The 20,790-nt window shown below is 36.9% G+C and overlaps 1 protein-coding gene across 1 annotated transcript in view; it reads right to left on the bottom strand.

Moving 5' to 3' along the window:
- The window catches only part of LOC105004806 (guanylate cyclase soluble subunit alpha-2-like), a 64,146-nt gene that overhangs the window by 18,208 nt on the left and 25,148 nt on the right, over nt 1-20,790 (bottom strand). Inside the window, exon 2 of the mRNA XM_010862537.1 lies at nt 11,206-11,921. Within this exon, the coding sequence (XP_010860839.1) occupies nt 11,206-11,921 (716 nt within the window). The remainder of the gene's footprint in view (nt 1-11,205; nt 11,922-20,790) is intronic.

The raw sequence follows: 20,790 nt of genomic DNA, 5'->3' as shown, positions 1-20,790 counted from the left end.
CTATGTGTAAAAAAAAAAAAAAAAAACAACAAAAATTTGGGCACTTATGACATACACAAAATATACCTCAAAATGTATCTGAAATCTAAATGTAAGAGCTAAGATTATAAAACATTTAGATGGAGGAAATATCTTTGATCCTGAGTTATACAAAAGTTTTATTAGATATCATACCAAAAGCATGATCCATAAAAGGAAATAATACTACCATCAAAATTTAAGCTTTTGTATTTCAAAGACAGCACCATTTGAAGTCAATATAATACCCAGAATGTATATTATTTTTAAGAAACTATAATTCAATAATAGGGAGATAAAAAACACAATTAAATACAGAAAAATATTGATTGTACATTTAACAAAAAAGAATATACTACTAGCTAATAAGCACAAGAAAAGATGCTTAACATCATTAGTCACCAGGGAAATGTACATTAAACCCCCTACCACTCAGAACTCACTAGGATGATTATGATCAAAAAGAGTGATAATATCAAGATCCAGTGAGAATATAAAGAAACTCAAACCTGCATACATTACTCGTGAAATGTGAAATGGCATGCCCTCTTGGGTAAACAGTGTGGCAATTTCTTTAAAAACTAAGCCATATACTTAACTTACCACATAGCAATTCCTCTCCTAGGAATTGGCCTAAGAGAATAGAAATATATGCAACAAACTCTTGTATTCAAATGTTCATTGTAACATTATTAATAATAGCCAAAATATGAAAACAATCCAGTGTCCATCAACTCTTAAACAAACTGTGGTATATCCATGCAATGGAATACTGTTCAGTACTAAAAAGGAAAAAATTGCTTATACATGGTACAACATGAATAAACTTCAAAAACATCATGTCATACCAAAAAAAAAAAAAAAGACTACATTTTATGATAACATTTATTAGAAATGTGTAGAAAAGGCATCTACAGAAATGAAAGTAGATCAGTAGTTGCCTGGAGTTGGGAGTTAGAGCAGGGATTGACTGCAAATGGGCACAGGATTTTTGGTGTGATAAAGTATTCTAAAATGGAGTCTTTATCATAGTTACACAATTAAATACATTTACTAAAAATAATTGTACCATATACTTATAAAAAATGTTAGTGTGAAAATAGAGAGCACCATTAAAAATCAGGAAATAGACAACACACACAAAACACCTGTTCAAATTTTAATTTACTGAATCTGAAATCTACCAGACAAATAAAATAATACTGTTAAAAACAAAATGAACAATTAAAGAAAAATTCTCAACAATTTTTAACTAAAGGAGCTAATTTCCCACTCATCAGAACCTACACTAGAACTAAATACCTGAAAGTAAGGGCACTTTCTTTTGTAATTTCAAAGATGTAGACTTTCTTGCCAACAAAAATAAAAACACAGCAAAATGCATATATTAAGCATGAGGATTACTATAAGGAATATATAATTCACCATGCAATCACCTACCTGTCCTTTAAATATACAGAATACGTAACTATACAGTAATATAACATACAGAGTAAGTAACTATATAGTAATATAACATCTACTATATAGTAATTTTAACATTACTGGCATTAAAAAGAATCAAGAAAAAATACCAGGATAAGTGTCAGTAATATCTGCATTATAATTTCAATTTGGAAGTAGTGATATCAAGGCGACAGAGTAAGTGGATGTGGCATTCATCTCTCCCCAACAAACACATCAAAAATAAATACGTATGTTGACAAATTCTCACTGAAAACTAACTCTAGACTAGCAGAAGGACTCCTGTTCAAACAAGAGTGTAAGGAAAATAAATATGCAATTGAGCAGGAAGGGAAGAGAAGCAATTGAGTTTGGATTTGTGTCCAGGGAGGGGACTCGGATAAAAAGGGCAATTACATGAGCCGACACTCAGGTGAAAACCCTGGAGAGTAAGCATGTGAAGCCACAGGCTGGGTATCCCAGTCCTGGACCTATGTGGAGAAGATACATCCCCTAGTCTAGGTGCAGGTCCACTGCAACAAAGAGAAAGTTAGGGAAAAGACTGGACTCTGTTCCTGAAGTGTGCACACATGCTAGCTAATCCTTGAGGCAGGTCAGAGATAGGTCTGCTCTGCTGGGGATCCTGCAACTGACTCTCAACATGCCCCCAAATAAGCAAAGTGAACACCCTACTCTTGCTTATTCCATGTCACAGCATGGCACTGAATCTAGGGTGAGAAGGACCAGAGAAAAGATTTGACCATGGGACATGGAGGCAACCCAGTCCCAAGAAGGAAGTTGGTGCTTCTTCAAGCAGTACCTCAGAAGCAGCCCAGATATCTGATGGTGAGCACTAGACCACAGCTAACCCAACACACACCAAGAATCCACCTAGGACCCCACTGGCCCAGGAAAGAAGCTTCACAGCAGAGTGGAGATGGTGGAAGCAGAGGGTAATGATTTTCTGTGAGTAACAAAGGGGACTTGCACCAGAGGCTGTAGACACCTACACATGCAGTGCATCAGACCTCTGGGCACTATGCAACTCCTCTGATGCAAAGTTTCTGGCCAGAGAGAGGGGAAATATGTACCTAACAGAGCCACACAGAGAAGGCAATGGCATCCCACTCCAGTACTCTTGCCTGGAAAATCCCATGGACAGAGTAGCCTGTTGGGCTGCAGTCCATGGGGTCGCTAAGAGTCAGACACAACTGAGGGACTTCACTTTCACTTTTCACTTTCATCCATTGGAGAAGGAAATGGCAACCCAGTCCAGTGTTCTTGCCTGGAGAATCCTAGGGACGGGGGAGCCTGGTGGGCTGCCCTCTATGGGGTCGCACAAAGTCGGACACGACTGAAGCAACTTAGCAGCAGCAGCAACAGAGCCACAACAAGGCCAACCTTCAAGGCTTCTGCTCCTGGAACTTGAGACAAAACTTCTACCTCTGACAGAGCAGTGATGGCCACTGAGCAGAGAGGAAGTCCCACTTCATACACAGTGCTGTCTCTAGCCACTCTATCTGGACCCCCACCAGTCATTATATAACAAGGTGATAGACACCAGCACACATCTAGGAAAGATGTGATTGTTGTCCATGTCAAGTTCAGTCCTCCCATCAAAGGTGCTGAGCATACACACTTTGCATAGATATGTTTCCATATAAGAAAAAACCAGTCCATTCTAAAGGAGTGGTGTTCTTTGGAAGGAATGATGCTAAAGCTGAAACTCCAGTACTTTGGCCACCTCATGCAAAGTGTTGACTCATTGGGAAAGATTCTGATGCTGGGAGGGATTGGGGGCAGGAGGAGAAGGGGATGACAGAGGACGAGATGGCTGGATGGCATCACCAACTCGATGGATGTGAGCTTGTGTGAACTCTGGGAATTGGTGAGGGACAGGGAGGCCTGGGGTGCTGCATTTCATGGGTTCGCAAAGAGTTGGAAACGACTGAGCAACTGAACTGAACTGAAGAAAATACCTTCAAAACTGCAATAGGTAACTGTCTCAACTAAAGTCATAGAAGTACAGAAAGGTAACTAAAGTTAAAAGGCAGAGGAACTACTCTTAATTGAAAGTGAAGTGAAGTCACTCGGTCATGTCCGACTCCTTGTGACCCCATGGACTGTAGCCTACCAGGCTTCTCTGTCCATGAGATTTTCAAGGAAAGAGTACTGGAGTGGGTTGCCAGTTCCTTCTCCAGGGGATCTTCCCGACCCAGGGATTGAACCCAGGTCTCCCACATTGTGGGCAGATGCTTTACCCTCTGCACCACCAGGGAAGCCCTCTTAACTGAAAGGGCCAGAGTAAACCATTGAAAAAAAAATACTGAAACAAACAATTCACCAGATAAGAATCCAAAACATTGATAATAAAAATGTTAACTGTATTAGGGAGAAGAAATGATCTAAACACTGATCATTTCAACAAGGAACTAGAAAATATAAAAAGACCCAATCAGGAATGAATAATAGCTGAAATAAAAATCATACTACAAGGAATTAATAGCAGACTAAGTGATACATAAAGAAAGCTGAACGCTGAAGAATTGATGCTTTTGAATTGTGGTGTTGAAGACTCTTGAGAGTCCCTTGCACTGTAATGATATCCAACCAGTTTATCCTAAAAGAGATCAGTCCTGAATATTCATTGGAAGGACTGATGCTGAAGCTGAAACTCCAATACTTTGGCCACCTCATGTGAAGTGTTGACTCATTGGGAAAGATTCTGATGCTGGGAGGGATTGGGGGCAGGACTGAAGGGGATGACAGAGGATGAGATGGTTGGATGGCATCACCAACTTGATGGACATGAGTTTGAGCAAGCTCTGGGAGTTGGTGATGGACAGGGAGGCCTGGCACGCTGCAGTCCATGGGGTCACAAAGAGTCAGACATAACTGAATGACTGAATTGAACTGAACTGAAATGACACAGAAGGAACATGGAAATGATATGGAAAACAGAATGATGGAAATCACCGAATCAGAAGAGCAGAGAGAAAAAGAAATCTCAGAAAAAGAAATTAAGAGATTTTTAAAACAATGTTAAGCATTCCAAAATTTACACTACAGGTGTCCAGAAAGGAAAAAGAGAGGGAAGGGGATTGAAAATGTATTTGGAGAAATTATGACTGAAAACTTCCCAAACCTATAGAAGGAAATAGATATCCAGGCACAGGAATCACAGAGTTCCAAATATGATGAACCCAGACAGACCTGGACCAAGATATATTATAATTGAAATGGCAAAAGTTAAGGAGAGAATTCCAAAGGCAGCAAGATAAAAATAAAGATACATATGAAATATATATATGAAAATAAATATATATATATATTTATATGAAAGATGTAAATGAAACCCTCATAAGGCTTTCAGCTAATTTCTCTACAGAAATTTTACAGATCATAAGGACTATATGTATGCTGTCTACAAGAAACTCACTTTAGACCTAAAGACTCATATAGACTGAAAGTGAGAGGATAGAAACATATATTCCATGCAAACGGGAAGCAAAACAAAGCTGGAGTAGCAATACTCATATCAGACAAAATAGACCTTAAAATAAAGAAAATTTCAAGAGATAAGGAAAGACACTACAACACGATCAAGGGTTCAATCCAAGAGGAAGTCATAAAAATTTTCAGTATCTATGTACCCAACATAGGAGCACCTCAATACAAAAGTCAAACACTAACAGACATAAAAGGAGAAATTGACAGTAACACAAGAGTAGTAGGAGACCTTAACACCCCACTCACACCTATGGACAGATCATCAAAACAGAAAATTAATAATGAAACACATGTCTTCAATGATATATTAGATGGGATGGATCTCATTGATATCTTCAGGACATTCCATCCAAATGCAGAAGAATACAGCTTCTTCTCAAGTGCACATGGAACATTCTCCAGGATAGACAACATCTTGCATCACAAATCAATCCTTGGTAAACTTAAGAAAATTGAAATCATATCAAGCATTTTCTCCAACCACAATGCTATGAGACTAGATATCAATTACAAGGAAAAAACTGTAAGAAACGGAAACACATGGAGATTAAACAACACGTTTGTAAATAACCAACAGGTTACTAAAGAATCAAAAGGGAAATAAAAAAATTCTAAAAACAAATGACAATGAAAATATGAGAACTCAAGTCCTATGGGATGCAGCAAAAGCAGTCCTAAGAGGGAAGTTTATAGTAATACAATCCTACCTCAAGAAACAAGAAAAACATTGAATGACAACCTAAGTTTACACCTAAAACAACTGGAAAAAGAAGAACAAAAAAACCCTCAAAATTAGTAGAAGGAAAGAAATCATAAAGATCAGAGCAAAAATAAATGAAAAAGAAATGAAAGAAACAATAGTAGAGATTAATAAGACTAAAAACTGATTCCTTGAGAAGATTAAAAAAAAAAAAATGGACAAACCTTTAGCCAGACTCATCAAGAAAAAAAGAGAGAAGAATCAAATCAACAAAGTCAGAAATGAAAAAGGAGAGGTTACAACAGACAGTGTAGAAATACAAAGGATTGTAAGAGACTATAATGGAGAATTCTATCAAATATTTTGAGAAGAGCTAATGCCTGTCCTTCTAAAACTCTTTCAAAAAATTGCAGAGGAAGGAACACTTCCAAACTCATTCTACAAGGTGGATACCTGATACCAAAACCAATTCATAGACAACACAATAAAAGAAACCTACATGCCAATATCACTGATGACATAGATACAAAAATCCTCAAAAAATTTTAGCAAAGAGAATTCAGCAACACATCAAAAAGCTCATACACCATGGTCAAGTTGGGTTTATTCCAGGAATGCAAGGACTCTTATTATATGTAAATCAATCAATGTGATACACCATATTAACAAATTGAAAGAGAAAAACCATATGATAATCTCAATAAATGCAGAAAAAGCCTTTGATGCTATTCAGCACCAGTATATGATTAAAACTTCAAAAAATGGACATAGAAGGAACCTTCCACAACACAATAAAGACCATATATGATAAGCCTATAGCAAATTTTATTCCCAATGGTGAAAAGCTGAAAGCATTCCCCCTAAGATCAGGAACAAGACAAGGGTGTCCACTTTCATCACTATTATTCAACATAGTTCTGGACGTCCTAGCTACAGCAATCAGAGAAGAAAAGGAAATAAAATGAATCCAGATCAGAAAAGAAGAAGTAAAGCTCTCACTGTTTGCAGATGACATGATATTATACACAGAAATCCCTAAACATAGTATCAGAAAATTACTAGAGCTAATCAGCGAATTTAGCAAAGTTGCAGGATATAAAATCAAGGCAGAGAAATCACTTGCCTTTCTATATACTAACAATGAAAAATCTGAAAGAGAAATTAGGGAATCAATCCCATTCACCACTGCAACAAAAAGAATTAAATATCTAGGCATAAACTTACATAAGGAGACAAACGAACTAAGCACAGAAAATTATAAGACACTGATGAAAGAAATCAAAGACGACATAAACAGATGGAGAGATATTCCATGTTCCCGGGTAGAAAGAATCAATATTGTGAAAATGCCTATACTGTCAAAGGCAATCTACAGATTCAGTGTTACACCTATCAAATTACCAATGATATTTTTCACAGAACTAGAACAAAAATTTCACAGTTCATGTGGAAACAAACAAACAAAAAAAACCCTGAATAGCCAAAGCAGTCTTCAGAAAGAAGAATGGAGCTGGAGGAATCAACCTTCCTGACTTCAGATTATACTACAAAGCTACAGTCATCAAGACAGTATGGTACTGGCATAAAAACAGAAATATAGACAAATGGAACGAGATAGAAAGTCCAGAAATAAACCCATGCACCTATGGGTACCTTATTTTTGACAAAGGAGGCAAGAATATACAATGGGGCAAAGACAACCTCTTCAATTAATGGTGCTGGGAAAACTGAACAACTATATGCAAAAGAATGAAATTAGAACACTTCCTAACACCAAACACAAAGATAAATTCAAAATGAATTAAAGACCTAAATGTAAGACAAGAAACTATAAAACTCTTAGAGGAAAAGATAGTCAGAACACTCAATGACATAAATCACAGCAAGACCCACCCTCTATGACCCACCTCCTTGAGTAATGGAAATAAAGACCAAAGTAAACAAGTGGGACCTGATTAAACTTAGAAACTTTTGCACAGCAAAGGAAACTATAAGCAAGGTGAAAAGACAACCCTCACAATGAGAGAAAATAAAGCAACTGAAACAACTGGCAAAGGATTAATGTCCAAAATATACAAGCAGCTCATACAACTCAATACCAGGAGAACAAACAACCCAATCAAAAAGGAGATGAAGACCTAAACAGACATTTCTCCAAAAAAGACATACAGATGGCTAACAAAGTCATGAAAAGATGCTCAACATCTCTCATTATTAGAGAAATGCAAATCAAAACTACAATGAGATATCACCTCACACCAGTCAAAATGGCCATCTCAAAAAGTCTACAAACAATAAATGCTGGCGAGGGTGTGGAGAAAAGGGAACGCTCTTGCACTGTTGGTGGGAATCTAAATTGATACACCCACTATGGAAGATGATATGGTGGTAGTGTTTTAGTTTCTAAGTCGTATCCAACTCTTGCGACCCCATGGACTATAGCCTGCCAAGCTCCTCTGTCCATGGGATTTTCCAGGCAAGAATACTGGAGTGGGTTGCCATCTCCTTCTCCATGGACCTTCCCGACCCAGGAATCAAACCAGGTCTCCTGCCTTGCAGGTATATTTTTTACTGGCTGAGCTATGAGGGAAGCCTAGAAGATGGTATGGAGATTCCTTAAAAAAGCTAGGAATAAAACCACCATATGACAGAGCAATCCCACTCCTAGGCAAATACCCTGAGGAAACCAAAATTGAAAAAGACACGTGTATCCCATTGTTCATTGCAGCACTGTTTACAATACCTAGAACATGGACGCATCCTAGATAGCCATTGACAGATGAATGGATAAAGACGTTGTGGTACATAAACACAATGGAATATTACTCAGCCATAAAAAAGAATGCATTTGAGTCAGCTCTGATGAGGTGGATGAACCTAGAACCTATTATACAAAGTGAAGTGAGTCAGAAACAGAAAGATAAATATTGTATTCTAATGCATATATACAGAATCTAAAAAAATGGTACTGAAGAATTTATTAACACGGCAGCAATGGTGAAAGAGACATAGATAATAGACTTATGGACATAGGGAAAGGGGAGGATAGGGTGAGCTGTATGGAAAGAGTAACATGGAATCTTACATTAGCATATGTAAAATAGCCAACTGGAATTTGCTGTATGACTCAGGAAACTCAAAACAGGTGTTCTGTATCAACCTAGAAGGGTGGGATGGGGAGTAAGATGGGAGGGAGTTTCAAAAGGAAGGGATATATGTATACCCATGGCTGATTCATGTTGAGGTTTGACAGAAAACAACAAAATTCTGTAATGCAATTATCCTTCAATAAAATAATAAATTAAAAAGAAAAAAAAAAGAAAGCTAGGGACTTTAATGATAGTCTGTAAATAAAAAAGCAGACTCAAACAACCAATCTTATAGCATTTGTGACAAATAGTCTTCTAGTCATTATTAAGAAGATAAACCCAAATCATATTTCATGATGATGTTAGGCAGACCTGGTACTTCTCCAAAATTATTCAACCTACTGATCTCCAGTACTTACTTCCATAAGGCAAGAAGAGAGGTGAATGGATAGGAAGAATATTACAAAAGGAAAGGAACAATAATTATAACAGTGGTAGAATTAATAATAATGAGCATTTAATCAACACTTAACCCTGAAGCCAAGGATATAAGAATTTTACATGGATTATATCATTTAATCTTTTCAAATAACTCTCTAAGATAGGCAGCCTAAGTTGTCAGGAAATAATTTAACTTAATCTTAATAACAGATTGAGCTCTTCCTGGTTGAAAATCAGATTCCCCTTTGCCTCTCTTTGGAAATCTATTAGATGCCTCTCAGTGACATTCTTGCTTCTGGTAATCAACACATGTCCTTAGACCTTATTACTGCAGAATAAAGATATAAATTCTCTGAAACTAAGATGATGACTACCTCATCAAATTGCTCACAGGAGTATTCTGCCTCTAGCTATATGGTTAACCCTAACTGACAACACAAAATGACAAAGATCATGGTTTAGTGAAAGCAATACAGTTCACTCTGAAAATGATTTACCATCATTCAGCTGTATGATTAGCTCTTGTTTTTTGTTGCTTTTCTTTTTGATGGAAGAGGGTGGTAGCTAACTGATAGTATGTGCATAGCCAAAATAGTTACATTCCAAAGAAAGCCTTCACTGTAGACTAAAGAATAAATATCTTACACTGTTGAAAAATAGCACTTTCTTATAAAAGTCCAATATAAAACTGGAAACTTCAGACAACTATTAACAAGGCCAGCAATTACAGAAGAAATCATGAATCAAGGCCAAATTTATCAACAGGGTCATCATTTTTAATTCTGATTTTCTTCTTTTCGTGTTTTAGAAAACTATAATTTTGACACTAAAATAACTGAAAAATATTACTCATCTGGTTAAGATTCCGTGTCATAACTTTATTGACTATAATTTTGTTTGGACTAACTGTAGCCTCCTGAATGTCTCATTCTAGCAAACCCAGGTGAATAAGCAGAAATGTAAACAGAACAAGAGGACTGCTATCCCTATTTTAAATAAAAATGCTGTCTATTGCTGGTTTATTTTTAAACCACCACTAACATATTTAAATTATAATTGGATCTTCTTAATGAGCAGTTTCCTATTATTGGAACTTGCAGGGGGCCTTGACATTTGAGTCATCCTCTCATTGTGTCTATTTCGTACTGTGACATACAAATTAAATAGACATACAAGCCAGATGAAATATAGGGGGGAAAACTTGAAGCAGTAACTTTAAATTAAATTAATTGTTCTAAAATCTATAAAATCTATAAAGCAATCAACATTGACAACAATGTATTTTACTTCAAGCACATTTTCAATAATATTAACTTCAATTTTAAGGCCCAAAATGCTTCAAACCCTCCTAGCCAAATACTATACTTCTAGAAAGCAAAACCACAGCTTTAATATTCCTTAAATTTAAAAAATAGAATAATTCCAGTGTATTCTCTCAAGGAGTGAAAATGTTCTAAAGAAATGTTTCTTTTTCAATACTAAAATTTAATTATAAATTTTGATATAGGCACTTAATATATTGTTCTGCATATTAAGAAAAATAGGATGTAAACCAGAGTTCCTAGGTTGTGAAATTTAGAACATAACATATCAAAGTGTAGCTAGCTTTTACTTATATTTATTTAAGGATAAGGCAAGCAATTCCCACAATGTTGAAATGAGTCTTACTATTTCTCTCAGAGCTTGACTCAATCAGTGGAAATATTCGTGGATTTATAGTATCAGGTCTTTAGTAAATCCTATCATTTTTGTAATTACTATGGCTAGTAATAATAAATGTCTGCTTTTTATGTGATGAAATAGATTAATGAAACAGGCAGACAATATGCAAAATAGCTGGGAATAGGGTCAAGTCTTTTTATATATATCCAGAAACCAGTAATTTTCTAAATGGCACTCTAGGTTCTCTTGCCTAAATAATTATAAGTACCGCCAGCATGTAATATACTAAAAGAATTATGAAATCTCCCAGTTCCTATCACCCATATCAACATGGCCACTTACCTTGTCTTTATTCTCAGTGCCAGAAGCCTCAGGCTTGGTCCTAATCACAAATGGGGTGGACAGGCGCAGCAGAACCCTTTCGAAGGTGGCATTAACCTTCGGAGAAATGATCTCAAAGCAGTCCTCAAACTTGAGCACTTTGTGAGTGTCACATCGGAGCTGCTTCCTTAGGCCTTCCCCCAGCTGAAGGACTGACATGTGGGGGTCAAACATCAAGTGAAAAGGGAAGGCTCTGCAGAAGGTGTTGATGCTAATTCTGAGGTCCGCAGGAACTTGGGATGTTCCCTGAGGAAGGTTCTTCGTGATATTAGCATTTGCACATTGTCTGATAAGGAAAGCGAGGCCATTACAATTGCCTGGGTTTGAACCATCAGAGCACAGTTTCTCAGCGACCTGGTTCACTTCCACATCCAGCCGATAGATCTTCTTTCCCGCAGCCTTAATCATTCCAAGCATTGCAAACCCCACAATGTGGTGAGGGTGGAAGTAGTGGAGTATAAGAGTACCTTCACGGAGCTCTTTGCATAGGAATGATGGTGACTCTAGAGTGGCCTGTTTTCCAAAAGAAGTTCTAATATGTTCCAACAAAGCATCAAAGCCATTAAAAAAGTCCTGCAATGTGCCACCTACAGCTCGAAGGACTCTCTCATTGTCATCAAAGCATATATTAAAGAACTCCTCACCAAATCTTTCTTGAATTTCCTCAAACTTCAAACCTAGGGGTAAATGGAAGCAAATGTTAAAAAGATATAATACAAGTAATTGAATTTATAGCTTCTTAAATGTTTATCAGAAGAGTAGCTAGTGACCAAAGCAAGAGAAGCAGTCCCCTTGGGTACACAAATTTCCCCAGTAGGTTAAGTCATTCATTTTGATTTAGAGAAAGTAAATTTCAGTTCATCTTCTGGATGCTTCTAAGATGTTAATGAGCATAAACATTTTGTTGTTGTTTGATTTTAAATATTTTTAGAGTAGTTTTAGATACATAGGAAAACTTAGTTGAATATAAATATATTGTCCATGTACCCCCGTTCACTTCCCGCACACAACCTCCTCCCCTGGAAACTATTGATATTGCACACTACAGTGGTACATTTGTTACAATCAATGAACCTATATTTATATGACATTATCATCCAAAGTTCCTAGTTTACTTTAAAACAAAGTTCATAATTTTCACTCTTGATGTTATATGTCCTTGAGTTTTGAAAAATGTGTAATAATATGTGCCCACCATTTTAGTATCATGCAGAGTAGTTTTGCTGCCTTAAAATCCGTTGTGCTCCACCTATTCATTCCTGGGTCCCCTCAACCCGTGGAGCATGATCTTTTTAAAAGCTGCTAATCTAGCTGTTTTTCAATATTACATCCCATTTGCTGTAATTACCATGAATATTATATTTTACTTAGCAATTTCCTTCACCACTGAATAATTTTTAAGAGGCTATTATGTCCATTCAATATTATTATTTTAATTATCACAATTCATTTGCTAAATGGGAAATATAACCAGAGAGGGACTCTATGGTACACTAGCAGAGACAAGCACCAGGTTATCTTGAACAAACAGAATTGCTTAAGTTACAATAGTAATCTCAAAGAAAACATGCAGGTCAGCTAGACCCCAGGAAGGAAGAGACAAAACAAGAAATTAAAAATGTGGAATGATCTGCATTCATTCTTTCATTCACAAAAACTAAAGCAGACAAAACTAGAAAAGGAATCTGACCAGACAGAGTTAAAAGTCTTTGTTTTCTCAATTCATACTTATTCCCAGATGCCATGGCAAAAGGAAATCTACCTTTTAATAATGGAATTATAATGATAAATAAATATACACAATGCATTATATAGTAATTTCAAGCAGGATCATATATGATCTATCAATAGTAAGATCCACCCTGAGGAAGAACATTGCACAGATGAAAGAGTTGAGTTTGTATCGTAAATAAACCTTCTTTGTAGAGTTACCCTATTGCTTCTTCTTTGACTTTGGCTGAAATCAGTTATATGTTGTTTACATATACTCATATTTTGTTTCTTATCTATCTCATCTTATAAGGAGGTCCCAAAAATCTGACAGGAAAAGCCAGGTCCCTTTGCTAGGGTCCTGTTAGAATGCAAACCAGTCTATGTTGTCTGTGGCTTAGTTTGCTATTCCCTATAAGTTCTCCCCATCCAGAAGTGAGGGGATAAAACAGAGTCAGTAATATTGTTATAAAACATAGTCCAAATACATTATATATTTTTGAAAGCTTACTATAGAGTCTAAATATTGTGAGAGCCAAGTTAAGAGGTTGGTTTGACAAAAAAGTTCTTAAAATCCATGTAAAATGAGAAGTAGAAAGTCTAAGCTAAAAACAGTATCTTTATTAGTATTTCAGATATATTTTAGTTTAATATATTTGACAGAAGCTGAGAAAGTCACCTGCTAGGATAAAAATATCATCAGTCATCTCATATTGTCATGTTACTAGACTGAACTTCAACATATGTTGTATTCACTAACAATAATGCCAGTCAGAATTGATAATAATAGCAATTTTCTGTCTAGTTCTCAAGTGTGAAAGAAAGAAAACAAGATAGATGATATTCACTGAATCTGGCTCCTTCTCCAACTGCTCCCTTGAAACTGTTTTTGTAATTAGTTAATCCAATATATCATATTTTGTCCTTATCTTATTTAACATTGGTTGCTTTTTTTCCCTTTCATCTTCTCGTTCTCCTAAATCTCTCTTCTCTCTTGGATTATAAACCATTATCTCCTGGTTTGATTACTAGCTGTCTGAAATGCCCTTCCCTAAAACTTCTTGCTAAAATCCTTACATCATCACCACTATACTGTAACTAAAAAATTCTAATACAAATTAAACTTATGTTCCTTTAATGACAATATTCACTGTTGCTATTTTTTTTTAATTATTAATTTCTTGTTGTTGTTCAGTCACTCAGTCATGTCCGACTCTTTGTGACCCCATGGACTGCATCATGCCAGGCTTCCCTGTCCTTCACCATCTCCCGGAGCTTGCTCAAACTCACGTCCACTGAGTAGGTGATGCCATCCAAACATTTCATCCTCTGTCATCACCTTCTCTTGTCTTCAATCTTTCCCAACAACAGGGTCTTTTGTAACGAGTCAACTCTTTGCATTAGGTGGCTAAAGTATTGGAGCTTCAGCTTCAGCATCAGTTCTTTCAGTGAATATTCAGGGTTGATTTCCTTTAGGATTGACTGGTTTGATCTTCTTAATTTAGTATTTAATTCTTATTAAATATGAAATTCATTGTAAATAAAATTGTTATAATCTAACTACATTGCTGAACAACAAAACTCCATGCACCACTGAAAATATCCCAAGGCTTTCTTCTATATTTTGAAGATTTGTATCTTAAAAGGACTTAGGGTCTTCATGCACAGGTGAGAAAATGAGAATTTCTTCTAACTTGCATCTTTCATAACATTAAAAATACTCTCACAATTGTTAAGAACACAGATTAAAAAAAAGTAGGCTTATGTCCTATTTCCAATGCCACAGTCACCCAAAATCATCCAGAAAATAAGTAAGTATAATTCACTAGAGGCAACAAATTAAAAACTACTTTGTAAGCACAGCAGTCTATGAACTTGAAATTCTTGTTGCTCTAAAAAGCACTTCTGAACCTGAGATACAATGGTTAAGACTCAAATGATGTTAAGGACTACCATTGTGCTAACGTGACTTGTATCAATAAACAAAAATTAAATTATTTTGAATACTATATGCAAATACTATACATAGCAATTCTATACACACTACCATATTAAATAAACTAATACACGTGTGTGGAGGATTCATGTTGATATATGGTAAAACCAATACAATATTGTAAAGCTAAAAAATAAAATTAAAAAATTTAAAAAAGAAAATACATATGTAAATAGTAAAATAAATAAATAAAAACAAAAATAAATAAATAAACTAATAAATATTTTTGGTTTCACACTTGTTAACCTGTGCAAGCTGATAAAAGAAAAACATTCTTACCACTTGAAAAATTAAAACTAAGGAACGATCACTTCAGCTTTTGCAAATATGCTATGATCCAATGCCCAAGACGTCCACATTAAACATCTCAAAATTTAGAAAGCACAGAGCAAGTAGTTTAGTTCAGTGTCACATGCAAGATTCCACTCATGATTGAAGCACACCCTCTAATTATAGTAAATCACTTGAAACATAGAGATAATGCTCATCTACTTATACCATAAGAAGTTAGGACAGTTTGAAATTTGGGTATATAAAAATACATTCCTTAAAGGAGCAAAACTTACAAAGAAACTGTTTTCACTAACAGGTAAGTTGAAAGAATATTTTTTTAAAACTTTATTTATTTGGCTGTGTCAGGTCATAGTTGCGGCACGGCACACGGGATCTTTCATTGCAGCACACAGGCTCAGTAGTTGCGGCGGTTTTAGTTACCTACCCCATGTCATATGGGATCAAACACACATCCCCGGCATTGAAAGACAGATTTTCAACCACTGGACCATCAGGGAAATTCCAAAAATTTTAAATTACTGTTAATTTATCTCTTCAAAACAATGAATAGGCTAAATCTGACACCCTTTAATTGTAAATGAAATAGTACATTCATCCATTGCATGAATCTTATGTTCCTCATCCAACTTCACATTGTGTACCTCTTGGGGCATACATAAGTGCATACTATCACCAGCATAATGCCTAACACAGGGTGACTAAGTATTCATTCATAGAAACTAAACATTCATCTAGAATCAAGCTACACTTGTGCCACACCAAAGGATACCAAGTCAACAAGACATAACCTTTTATCTCATGGGCCCCCACAGATAATTATGTTACAAATGACTCGACTATAACAGGCACACAGGAGCTATGGAAATATGGAGAAAACGAATGTCTGACTTTCTCCTCAAGGAGATAGAGTTTGACAAGCAATTCGTAGAAAAAGTATATGTTCAGAAGGTCAACAAGGAGAGAACAAGAACTCTAAAAGACAGGTGGTAATGAAATATGAAAGAAGCAGGGAGGTGGAAGAGCCCAGCATAGTCAGAGGAGGGCAAGAAGTAAGTGTGAAATGGTTGGGGAAAAGGGGTATTGGGATGAGTTGCTAATTAATCAGCAATGTAGAAGTTGGACTTCAGAGTGAAAAGAGTAGAGTCAAAGATACCAAAGAAATGCTGAAAAGTCTATAAGATTATATTCATTAAATTAGGTAGTTCCAGTAAGAATGCAGAAATCAGTGCCAAGTGGTATGCCAAATATTTTTATAGACATACTTTTAAAAACTTCCATTAAGTGGATACTTTTAATGCCTCTCATTTTAAAAGCGAGGAATGCTAAGAAACTTGACCATGTTCATACAATTGTAGGTAACAGACCCAGGTCTCAAAGTGAAGTCTGTTTAATACTACATGATGTGTAGTAAACTGTGATATTGTGTACAATATTAAATGAGTAAAACATTTGCATGGCAGAAAAAAATGCATGTCTTGCTCATTGATATATCATCAATGCCTAGCATTCTGCCTGACTTTTGTTGTTATTGTTCAATCGCTAAGTTGTGTCCAACTCTTTACAAACCCATGGACTGCAGCACACCAGGCTTCCCTGTCCTTCACCATCTCCCAGAGCTTGCTCAAACCCATGTCCATCGAGTCAGTGATGCCATCCAACCATCTCATCCTCTGTCACCCCCTTCTCCTCCTGCCCTCAGTCTTTCCCAGCATCAAGGTCTTTTCCAATGAGTTGGCTCTTCACATCAGGTGGCCAAAGTATTGGAGTTTCAGCTTCAACATCAGTCTTTCCAAAGAATATTCAGGGTTGATCTCCTTTAGGATTTATTGGTTTTATCTTCTTGCAGTCTAAGGGTCTCTCAAGAGTCTTCTCCAGAACCACCATTTGAAAGCATCAGTTCTTTGGTGCTCAGCCTTATTTACAGTCCAACGCACACATCCATACATAACTACTGGAAAAATCATAGCTGTGACTATATGGACTTTTATCAGCAAAGTAGTGTCTCTATTTTTTTAATACACTGTCTAGGTTTGTCATACTTTTTCTTCCAAGGAGCAAGTGTCTTTTAATTTCATGGCTGCAGTCACCATCCAGTGATCTGTGTGTGTGTGTGTGTGTGTGTGTGTGTGTCATTTCAGTTGTATCCAACTTAACAGTCGCTTCAGTTGTGTCCAACTCTTTGTGACCATATGGACTATAGCCTACCAGGCTCCTCTATAGGCTCTTCTGTCCATGGGCTTCTCCAGGCAAGAATACTGGAGTCGGTTGCCATTTCCTTCAGGGGATCTTTCCGACCCAGGGATCAAACCCTGCATTGTCTCTTGTGTCTCCTGCATTGGCAGGCGGGTTCTTATCACCAGTGACACCTGAGAAGCCTGGAAATGATTTTTGGAGCCCAAGAAAATAAACTCTGCCACTGTTTCCACATCTATTTGCCATGAAGTAATGGATTGGATGCCATGATCTTAGTTTCTTGAATGTTTCATTTTAAGCCAGCTTTTTCACTCTTCTCTTATCCCTCATCAAGAGGCTCTTTAGTTCAGTTCCTCTTTGATTCTTGCCATTATGAAGATGATACCACAACTGTATTTCAAGTTCAAGAGATTTCAACATTTTAAGGAAATAACTATCTTCTTAAACAATTTTTCCAGCTTTATTGAGATATAAACATGGTACAAGTTTAAGGTTTACAAAGTATTGATTTGATAAACTTAAATACTGCAAAATGATTAGCACTGTACCATTAGTTTGAACCTCTGCCATTTCATATAACTACAATGTCTTCTTTTAAGGTGAGAATATTTAAAACAAACAAACAATCATGTCACTTTTAACTAGCACCTGTACTGCTAATAGAAATACAAAGTAGTACACTGGAAGGCAATTTCATGATGTGTATCAAAAGCCTTAATAAAGGACATGCCCTAGCAAAAAAATAAATAAATAAATAAAATAAAATCTGCTCTTAATTTTCAATGTATAACGCACAATTGTTAACTATAATCAAAATGCAATGCATTAGATCTCCAAAACTTAGTCACCTTCTAACTGGAACTTAGAATAGCTCCCCATTTCCCCTAGAGTCCCAGGAACCACCATTCTACTCTCTATATGAGTTTGGCTTTTTTAGATTCCACATATAAGTGACAGCTTACAGTATTTTTCAAGAAAAATTATTTTATCTAGCAAGACAATAAGACATTTTTCAACTATGTTTGAAACCCAGATGACACTTTTTAAGAATATAACTCTAGTGCCATGACAAGTTACAAATAAATAAGTCTCTACATCCCAGAGTTTAAGGACTGGAGTTACATGTCTCAGACATGTCCACCTCTTTGCGACCCCATGGACTATACAGTCCATGGAATTCTCCAGACCAGAATACTGGAGTAGGTAGCCTTTCCTTTCTCCAGGAGATCTTCTCAACTCAGGGATCAAACCCAGGTCTCCCTCATTGCATGCAGATTCTATCTGAGCCACCAGGGAAGCCCTAAAATTAAATATGCTTGATGCTTGCTCCTTGGAAAAAAAGCTATGACAAACCTCAACAGCATATTAAAAAGCAGAGGAGGAGGAGCTAAGATGGCAGAGGAATAGGACGGGGAGAACACTTTCTCCCCCACAAATTCATCAAAAGAACATTTAAACGCCGAGTAAATTCCACAAAACAACTTCTGAATGCCGGCAGAGGACATCAGCCACCCAGAAAAGCAACCCATTGTCTTCGAAAGAAGGTAGGAAAAAAATATAAAGGACAAAAAAAAGACAAAAGAGGGAGGGGATGGAGCTCCTTCCTGGGAAGGGAGTCTTAAAAAGAGAGAAGTTTCCAAACACCAGGAAACATTCTCACTGCCGAATCTGTGCCGAACCTTGGAAGCACAGAGGGCAACATAACAGGGAAGAAAAATAAACAAACAATTAAAACCCACAGATTACGAGCCCTACGGTAACTCCCCCAGCGGAGAAGCAGTGCAGAAGCCTGCCCACACCACTAGCAAGCGGGGGCTGGGCAGGGAGGCGCGGCACGGGCTGCACCGCTTAGAGTAAGGTCTGGCCTGAATACCCTGAACGATATCTGAGCGAAATAATTTGGGCTAGCAAACCAGACTGTGGGATATCTACCACGCAAAAAGCCAGCCCTAACCTAAGACACCACCAGACCCGCGCACGGAACAAAGGACTGAACAGAGATGGCTGGCTGCAGACCATCCCCCTCCGGTGACAGGCAGCCAGAGCCAGAAGGGGGCAATCACAGCCCCAGGGAGACATTATCTACAAAACTGTAAGCAGGCTTCTTTGCAAACTAAAATTTCTTGGGGTTCTGGACTGTCAACATCCGCCTGAGAAGGTGTGCCGGTTGTACACCTAGATAACCAAGCTGCGAGGAGGCAATAAGTCACAGCAATCGTGTTCACAAAACACCTCATCACCTGAGCTGCTCGGACCTGGGAAGGGCACAAAATACAGGCCCAACCAAGTCTGCGCCTCTGAGGACTACCCGAGTGCCTGAACCTGAGCGGCTTAGACCTGGGAGGTGCAAGCAGCCCTGGGCCAGCCTTGGATAGTTCCCAGTGGAGCAACTTAGAGCCTGAGCAGCGTGGGCAGGGAGGCTACACACGCCGTGAGCGGGGGCAGGCCCAGTGTGGCTGAGGCACTGCGAGCACGCGCCAGTGTTATTTGTTTGCAGCGTCCCTCCTTCCCCACAGCGTGACTGAACAAGTGAGCCTAAAAAAAAAAAAAGTGTCCTCCACCGTCCCCTTTGTGTCAGGGCGGAAACCAGACACTGAAGAGGCCAGCAAACAGAAGAAGCTATAACAGAGGGAACCGCCTTGGAAGCTACAGGCGATAGATTAAAACCCTGTGGTTAGTACCGACTACATAGGAAGGGGCCTATAGATCTTGAGAAATATAAGCCGGACCAAGGAACTAGCTGAAAATGAACTGACCCCAGAATACCCACAACAACACCAGAGAAAGTCCTAGATATATTTTTTCTATTTTATGATCATTCTTTCTTTCTTTTTTTTTAATTTTCAAAAAAATTTTAAGTCCTCTATTACTCCTTTAATTTTCACTTTTATAACCTACTATTAATTTGCAAAAAAAAAAAACTCCATTTTTTTTTAAAAAGCAAACTTCATATATATATTTTTTATAATTTTTGTGACCTCGTTTTTTTTTTTTTCCTTCTTTTCTTTAACATTGTATTTTTGAAGTTCCAAACTCTACTCTAGATTTTTAATTTTAGCTTTTTGGTATTTGTTATCAATTTTGTACCTATATTTCCTTTATAATTTTTGTGACTTTTTTTTTCTCTTTTTCTCTCTTTCTTTTTTTTTAATTTTCAAAAAAAATTTAAGTCCTCTATTACTCCTTTAATTTTCACTTTTATAACCTACTATTAATTTGCAAAAAAAAAAAAAACTCCATTTTTTTTTTAAAAAGCAAACTTCATATATATATTTTTTATAATTTTTGTGACCTTTTTTTTTTCTTCTTTTCTTTAACATTGTATTTTTTTTTCTTTTTTTTTTCTCTAATTT

Source organism: Bison bison, unplaced genomic scaffold (assembly GCF_000754665.1).
Source record: "Bison bison bison isolate TAMUID 2011002044 unplaced genomic scaffold, Bison_UMD1.0 scf7180017858173, whole genome shotgun sequence".
Lineage (NCBI taxonomy): Eukaryota > Metazoa > Chordata > Mammalia > Artiodactyla > Bovidae > Bison > Bison bison.
The sequence above is the reverse complement of the archived record's forward strand: the minus strand, read 5'-3'. Positions and strand labels throughout refer to the sequence as shown.